This window comes from Atta colombica, unplaced genomic scaffold, assembly GCF_001594045.1.
Source record: "Atta colombica isolate Treedump-2 unplaced genomic scaffold, Acol1.0 scaffold9, whole genome shotgun sequence".
Taxonomy (NCBI): domain Eukaryota; kingdom Metazoa; phylum Arthropoda; class Insecta; order Hymenoptera; family Formicidae; genus Atta; species Atta colombica.
Genome location: NW_017259583.1, coordinates 4,931,191 through 4,940,035, shown reverse-complemented (window position 1 = coordinate 4,940,035; position 8,845 = coordinate 4,931,191). Strand labels below are relative to the sequence as shown.

At 33.4% G+C, this 8,845-nt stretch overlaps 1 protein-coding gene across 1 annotated transcript in view; it reads left to right on the top strand.

Moving 5' to 3' along the window:
• Positions 1-8,845, top strand: part of LOC108693449 (beta-1,4-glucuronyltransferase 1) — a 57,435-nt gene that overhangs the window by 45,450 nt on the left and 3,140 nt on the right. The window contains exons 2-3 of the mRNA XM_018202398.1: positions 4,729-5,377; positions 6,427-6,807. Coding sequence (XP_018057887.1) covers positions 4,976-5,377; positions 6,427-6,807 — 783 coding nt within the window. The 5' untranslated portion in view covers positions 4,729-4,975. The remainder of the gene's footprint in view (positions 1-4,728; positions 5,378-6,426; positions 6,808-8,845) is intronic.

Sequence of the window (8,845 nt, the reverse complement as noted above, 5' to 3'; positions counted from 1 at the left end):
TCCATTTTCAAATTATTATTTTTATTTATAATGTAATATTATATAGGTATAATATACCTATACATAATTATATAAATAAAATTAACATTATGCTAAATTTTATAAATATTTTATATTTACATACATATTATTTAAAATTATAGCATAATGTAATGAAAGATAATAACTAATTGTAAATTTCAACGTGCGCAAATTTCAACGTGATCTAATAAGCGTGACGGAAAACGCGGCTATCAGCCATTTTAATATTTTTAAAGTTGTAACATTTTAATATTTTTTAAGTTGCAACAGAAAAGTTCCATGATAGATTGCACTATCGTTTTCACATCGAGCCACGCTGAAAGAATCGAATGAAAATTTCCGCGAGATAACGGCAGGATCTGTTATCACGAACTTTCCGTATTTATAAACACAAGCTTTTTACGGGAGAATTGCATGACAAGCGGTGCATGTTCGCTAAAAATAGTGATCGTATTTGCGTTCCTGTGCGATCAAAGAACTCCTACACCCGGTCGTTGATGAGTTTTCCTCCCCCGTGCGATCGATGGTGAACGGATGACCGGCTTTTTGCGGAAAGTCAATAATTAAAAATCTGTCGCTTCGATGATGAAATCTGCCTCGCTCGGCAGATTTTGTTTCTCTCGCAAGACCTGTGCATGTCCTTCGCGGCGCGGCTTCGAGATGGTCCCCATCGTTTCGCGATTCCCTGTTAATTATTTGATTTTTTTTACTGTTACTGTTCGTTCTTTGGCGCGAATATTAACACATGTCTAGCGAGTTTTGCATGACTCACTATGTCACATTGTGTAATAGAATTTTCGTTATCATACTCTCTAAAATTTGTAGAGTCAGTGTCACTATGAAAAGTGAAATTACACTCTTAAAGATTGAAAATTGTGTCACTCTTTTTTAAGGCTAGCTCAATTTTCACTCTTTAGAGTGAGATTTTATCTCAAAAAATTTGGAAAGTAAACACATGTAATGATATGATATTCAAATTGTATAACATGGTTATATTATACAATATGTATAACAATATGTATAACAATATGTATATCTCTTTTGACTAGCATACTTTTTATCGTTATATTGTTGTTTATATCATTTAAAATTCGCTATCAAATAATTAAATTACATTAATTTTTTAATTTTTATAAGCATTAAAAAAAATTTTATCAATTACGAATGACCATCATGGCAATGAACGTGTTAATGAGCATTCTTGACCAAGAGCAGTATTGATCACGGTCGTCAAATCGAGCATCGAGCTCTTATCGTGAACAACGACGGTTCCACATCGGAAATCACTTCTATCCGAGTTACGCATTGTATGAGAAAAAAATCGCATAGCTGGATATCTCCTCTTATCGCACATTGAAAAAAAATGGTTGCAGTACTATGATCTATAATTCTTGATGGCAGCTACATATTTACAGTTGTTTAACTAAGTAAATTATAGCTGATTCAATTGCATTACGATTATCACGAATGGTATACATTTATATAATTATATCATGAAAATGATTATATCTCTATTTTTCTTTTATTTCTTATTTTCTTTTACATCTTTTTTTTCTTTTCTTACATTTCTTATTTTTTATCGTTATCATGTAAATAGTAAGCGAATATTCAAGAAATATTATAGTTATAATTACAATTGCATTTATTACATGAAAATTTATTTAAAATCATTTATTTTATTTGTGATACATAAATCTTGATATTTTACTATGTTGATATTTGAAATTATTATGGTTTATAATACATTTTTTTATAATACAACTTTTTTATAATACAACTATAAATATAATATTATTATTACTTAATATTTTTTTATATTATTATATTAATAATTGTAAAAATGGATTTCTTAACCATAATTATTTTAATATTTGTACACAAATTAGTATTAGTCATACATAAATACAAACATTTTTCTCTTCTCACCGAATCTTATACTAATATTTGCGTGCAGATAATGTTTACGGCGATATAAAATTATTGATCAAATGATAACAGTATAAATTATTATTTCTGCATTTCTGCATTTATCAGTCATTTTATCCTTTTATTTTTTTATCGTTTCGTGAAAAGAAAAATCTCATTGCGCTTTATCTAAGACAACTACGTTTGAAATACGAGTCGATAATACGGCATATATGTCAGTGCGCAGTTTATTACACGCTTCTGCATATTTCTTAAGTCGCGGAATAAATTTTGTAAGCAGAAATCGCGCGCAATTTCCTAATGCGCCGCTAATAATTCCAATTTTAAGATTGAAATACGCCTGGCTGATTTATAACGCATTGAATATCGCATGCATAAATTGTTCTCGTGACAAAATATTATTACAATGTTTTCCTATCGAAGGTCGAACCATACAATGGTTTCCTAATTATAAAACTCTAAAGAAAAACAAGAAACGAATTTTTTTTATTTATCGTTACACTAAGAAAAGTAGTCTGTCAACAAGAAGTACAAATATTACCCAATTTCTTCACCTCTAGATAATCTTATCCAAGAAATATCTTTCAGATTACAATGGAGATATCCTCTGGATAAGGATTATCCGCAACTTATCTGGAAATGAAGAAATTGGACATAAAACATTCTAAACTAAAATTCTACACTAAAAAAATCAATGTAGATTTAACATCATATCTATATATTTCTCACCACGTTCATGTTAATATTAAACCATGATAACATTGTTTTAATTAATATTTAGTAGTAATAATTAATATTAACACACATTTTAATTAATATTAAAACGTGTTACTATTTTAATTAATATTTGATAATAATAATTAATAACATTAATATCAGCAGGGATTTAAAACCCCTGATGTTTCATGATATCAATAATTATGATTTGAGTTTAAAACCCATGTTAAATCCACACCATAATATTAATATTAACACATTGAAAATTATTGTATATAGACACTGCATGATGTTAAATTCACACTGATATTTTTTAAAGTGCGTGAAACAGATTTCTAGTTATTGTAATTAAATTTCTGGTTATCTAAATTTGATAGATTTAATTGTGTTTATATACTGTAAGTTTGTTCTTTCTGATTTAATTTACTAGAATTCCAATGAAACTTTTTCCAGTGTAATCGTAAATGAGATTGTCTCGGAATTTTCTCCGAAAGGAAAATCAATTGAAAAATTCTCAATCCAAGAGACACGCAAAAGGAGAACCCCCGTCTTCCTGCGTGAAAGTCATCGAATTATCAACGGTGACTCGTAAGTCCCGTTCGTTGCTGTAGAGTTGACGCAAGATCGGTCACGAGGAGGAGACCAACGACTCGCTTCTTATTATCTACTTGTTCTTTCCGTCTTTCGATAATGACTGTCCTGTCATTCCCTCTCGATTTCACTCGTCGTTTGCTCGCTCAAATCACGGGATGCACGCGGTCCCGCGGAAGGAATCCGTCGTTGCTCAATTTGGACCGCCCGATTCAATATTGTCGCGTTACGAATACGACGCAAGGAACTCTAGTTGCGACACTTCACGTTGACGGGGAGGAAGATGCGAGATAAGGGGAAAGTCGTCCTCGTCGATGCAGTATACGCGCTATAAACTGGATCGTGAGATAAACAAGAGATCCAACAACAGATATGCAGCTATTGCTGTTGAAGCGAGATGAAACGGGGCGGAGCAACGTGTATCTATTTGCAGCGCTGCCATAGCATTTGAAATTGTATAGCAATTATTTAATAGCGTTATAAAATTGCTGGCGTTTATTTGTGTAGCATAATTCTATGTGTTAAATATTAATTAAATATATTTTATGGATTACGTCAATATAGCTGGGATATAATATTTGTATAATTTAAGTTCTCTTATACAAGTCGGAATAAGGAACTTGATTTTAAATAGCAAAAAAACAGATTAAAGAATAATTAAAGGTAATAGCGCGGTAATTAATGTGCAAAAAAATTGCCAATAAAGAATATATTTATTTTATAATTGTAGCCATCGGAAAAATCGATGCTAATAATTCTGTTGGCTACAATTATGAAGTAAATATATTCTTTACTAGAAATTTTTTGCGCATTAATTACCGCACCATTACCCAGTTGTCCTTTAATCTATTTTTTATTGTTTCAATGTTCAGGGCCATTTATAAATTTGCTTTTTTGCTTTTAAATGCTCGATTACCTCTTCAGAGAGAATTAAGATAAATAATCAAGCTCAATAGATTTCATTGACTTAATTTATGTTTTCAAAGACGATTAATTTTACAGTTACAAAACAGATGTCAATAGTGCAGATGTATACTTTTCATATTTATTTACCAACATAGATTGACTTTAATTTCGGTTTAATTTAATCTTTATCTTTTTCTAATTTTTGGACCAATGTAGATTAACTTTAATTCTTGATCCAACTTATAATATATCAATATATAACTTCTAATGCTTAGAACTAGAAAAAGATGAAAAGAATTAGTTGAACCAAGATTAAAATTAAACTAGACTGGTAAAAACGGGCATTAGAAAGAGAGTAAAAAATAAGTTAAACCAGGATTAAAATTAATCTACATTGGTAGAAACGAACATTAATCTTGTTTCCTGAGGGAGAACTATTGAAATCATTTAACGAGCGCCTAATAATACATGCACTCGCGTGTGTATGTTAAAATTACGGAATAACTCACGAAGTAATTTGTAGCGACCTCCGTCATAATCAAAGGTTCCCTTCCACTCATGTTTCAGGTGCTGCACGCAACCGAGCCTCGGTCGACAGCCTCCGAGGAACCATGAGCAGGTCTTGATCACCAATCAGTTGTGGACCGCGAAGAGATGGACGCGGTAGGTCGACGCCAGCAAGAGAATCGTAGACTTAAGCATTGATAACGACAGTGGAGGAAATTGACATCGTCATCAGGTAGGATTCTCTCTTAGAGGATCCTCCTTCCCGACTCTCTTCGCGTTTCTTCATCACCTCGATCGGACCTGGAGGATGAGCATCGTAGCCATCGCTCGCAGAAACTGGGCGCTGCGCCTCTCGGTGGTGCTGAACGTGTGCGTGCTACTGTATGTGTGCGCTCACATCGGCTCATCAGGACCGTGGATCGAGGAACCTCCGACCAACTGGGCGGCGGCAGCGCCGCTTCAGTCGGATACCTATGGAAATGGCCTAAACGATCTCGTAAATGGCACTCAGAAAGGCGCCGCAGCTGGCGCATCATTCTCCTCGTCGTCGTCGTCAGCCGCTCTCGTCGGCGCCACAAATAATGCGGCGCCGACAAACAACGGTGGCGCTGGCCGTTCTCTCGGGATTAGCCTCGTCACTACGACGCCTCCCAATAGGGCCAAGGCCGAGGCTCTTGATAAGCCGCAGGAATACTCGCGTAATCAGACGGTACTCCTTCCGTTTTTCATTGCTTCTTCCTTTTATCTTTTGTTTTTCCTGATCCCTCTTTTCATCTTTGAATGGCTTCTTGATGTTTAGATTAATTGCTAAATACGATTGCTAGATATAGCTTATGATAGTGAAATGAAGATATAATCGAGAATTAACAGGAATTAGGAGACTACATATTGTAATTAATTTGAATGATAGGGATTGAAATACATCCGTATTAGTATCATCCTCATTGGAATATTAACATTAGAACCGTCGATAGTGCCATTTTGGCTCCAATAATCATTTCAATTTGTTTATTTTTTGTAAATTGGGATGAAGCTAAGGAATCTCATTGTGATATTGGATGATTGGCACCATGGTTGATGCACTACTTATACTAAATTAGAATTATATTGATACTGTTGAGAATGACTTGAAGTAAGTCGAAACGCGTACGGATTTTATATCAACTTTTTATATTTTTATACTTTTTATATTAAAAATGGACACATAAACATTTCCATTATTATATTTGCGCAACGATTACCGCGCTGACTTCTACTTCTCCTTACTTGAGTCTTTATATTGTTAAACATCAAGAAGTCCTTCGACATTAATTATTCTTATTATTGTTCATTTTTTTGTGTTAAATATACAGAATATTGAAAATATATAAACATTATAAAATCCTAATAATTTTAATAATATATAAATTAAATTAAAGTAATTTTACTTTTTACCAAAAATAAGGATATCAAATTATCAAATTGACACCTTCGGCAATTTATCGGAATATCATCGGCGGTTAATGAGTTCTAATGTTAATGAGGTATATTATTTTTGTATCTAAGCTCGTAGAATGTTAATGAGGTATATTATTTTTGTATCTAAGCTCGTAGAAAGTGATATCAGTTTGAACGAATCGGGATGTCATAGAAGAATTTAGGTTGGTAGGCGATCGCCGTTGCGCTATTCTTGGTATTTCCGCTGCTTTTCATGTAAATGCAAATTTCCCCCTCAAATAGTGATTAAAGCGACTCTCTCTTTTTCTCGTTCTCGTCTAGGTGAGGAACAACACGACGAACGTCGCGCGCGAACCAATGAGCCTGAGGGAAGCCGTGGCCTGCAATGAGAAATCAACAGAGCCTAGACGGGCACAGCGCGGCGATTACTGGGTGCTGTATAATTATGTGCCGATGAGCATGGCGGTGAAATGTTGGGAGAGCGTGACATATACCACGCACGCTGACTACACGTTCCTCGACAATCTGGAGCCGCTGCTGGAGCGCTGGCGAGCGCCGATATCGATCGCTATGCACGCACCCGGCACCGACTTCCCGGCGACCCTCGACGCCATCAGGTACTCGAGGAACTGTGGCAGCCCCTTGGTCTCGCAACTGGTGACCTTTCACGTCTTCTTCAGCAGTAAACACGTGCCAAAAGTGGTAAATAGACGGCCCGATGATCCAAGACTATCCCTCAAGTCTCACCAGCTTGTTCCTGAGTTCCTCTCGAGTTACAGATACATCGCGAATGCGAACATCTGGCGAATGTCCTAACTTGATATAACGATTGAACATTCATTCCTGTTAATCGCTTCAGCCTGTTACTGAATGCCCCGCGTGTTTACTAAATCCTTCTTGTATCCTGCATAGTGAATCTAATCACTTCTTGCAAGTATCGAGTATGGTAATATAACATGTTGACTTTATTATTCTAATTTGTGCCCGTTTCTACTGATGTAGATTAACTTTAATCTCGATTCAATTTTATCTTTTTTCAATTCTTAGAACTATAAAAATATGAACGGTAAGATGCGGTTTCTTCCAATGTAAGATTTATTTTAATCTCGATTTAACTATTTATCTTTCTCTTAGTATTATAGAAAAAGATAAAGAGTAAATTGAACCAAGATGAAAGTTAATCTACATTGATGGAAACAGGCATTAAAATCAGAAGACTCGAAAGCCTACGATTAATTTGTTACGCACGAAACAATTATTAATTTTATAATTGCTATTATTTATTTTAATTAATTAATTAATTACATTTATATTTTTGTGAAATTGCAAAAATATTTATTTACATTGAATTAAAAATTTTTTTTTACATTTTTTGTGGCAATCTTTTTTTTATCGGAAAACTAGGATTCTTTTTTTCCATATTGTTTTCTCTGCAAGTGTTGATTATTTCATGTAAAAATCGATTAATTATACACCCATTAATGCCGCTAATGAGCAATACGTTAAATTAATTAGAAATTCGATATCAAATGTTACGTTCTCCCACGATAATTTGTTTTCCTCCAATTTAATGCGTGCTTGAATCCATCTTATGCATATGCAATTCGTTTGCGAAGGGTATTTAGCTCGTATCACGAATTGCAATTGTTCGTTGCCGTTATTACTGTCTATTTGTATTGTAACGAGTACCTCGGATCTAGTGGATACGTATATCTGGATATCGTAAAATAACCTCGCAGTTTCGTTTGTGAAGAATGAAATTCGCGTTTTGCAAACGACTCTTTAACGTAATCGCGATTACAATCAGAAACCGCGTGTCTTGCATACTTGACTATCCCGTCGTTCATCATTAAATTCCTTCCCTTGAATTATATGTATATCTGGATTCTTTTTATCTTTCGCATTCCATAATCCAATCGACAATATTAAGCCACATAAAAAAATATGCAATATATTTTAAATTTAATTTAAACAATTAAGAAAAAAGTCCTATATTATCGTGACTAGATCTTAATACCTAATAACGTGCGACTGTAGAAGTCTTTTTCCTTAATTGTATGATTTATTCATATAACGATCTTATATGAATAATATATATAATATGAATTTATTATTATGTATGTATATTTTAAACTTGGTTTATGTGGCTTAATCTTTGAATTACATATAGAAACCTGTAATCAAAGCTCGTCATTATAGTTTCTATAGTCAAAGGACTTCATGTCAATTGCTATTGAATATATATGCGACGTGTATATATTTTATATGTATATTTATATGTATATATATTATCAGGATCGCCGCAAGCAAGTTGTATACTGTACAAAGCTATATTAACAATGAGGGCGTCAAATTAAATTTTAATTCTCCATCTACAATTATATTCTTGTTCTTTCCGTCTGCAATCTAGATTTTTTGTCCAGCCCAATTTTTTTATTGTTGTAGAAAAATTTCAAAAAATGTAGAAAATTTTATTATTTTTCAATATCTTTTCTTCAAAATTTCTATCAATAATATATTTTAGGAAGCGGAAAACCGGATTCTATCCTCCTTTATTTCGGAGAAATTTGAATGAAATTTTATTTGTGTCAGAAAAGACTCAGGTTACAAAAGAAGGATTAAAAATCAATTCTCCATTTCTAACACCAATTGTACACACTTCTGTCAGATTTAATTTCTTCCGAAATGTGTACTGTATATTAATTTAGAGAACTCAAAATCTAATCACAAAATCTAAAAC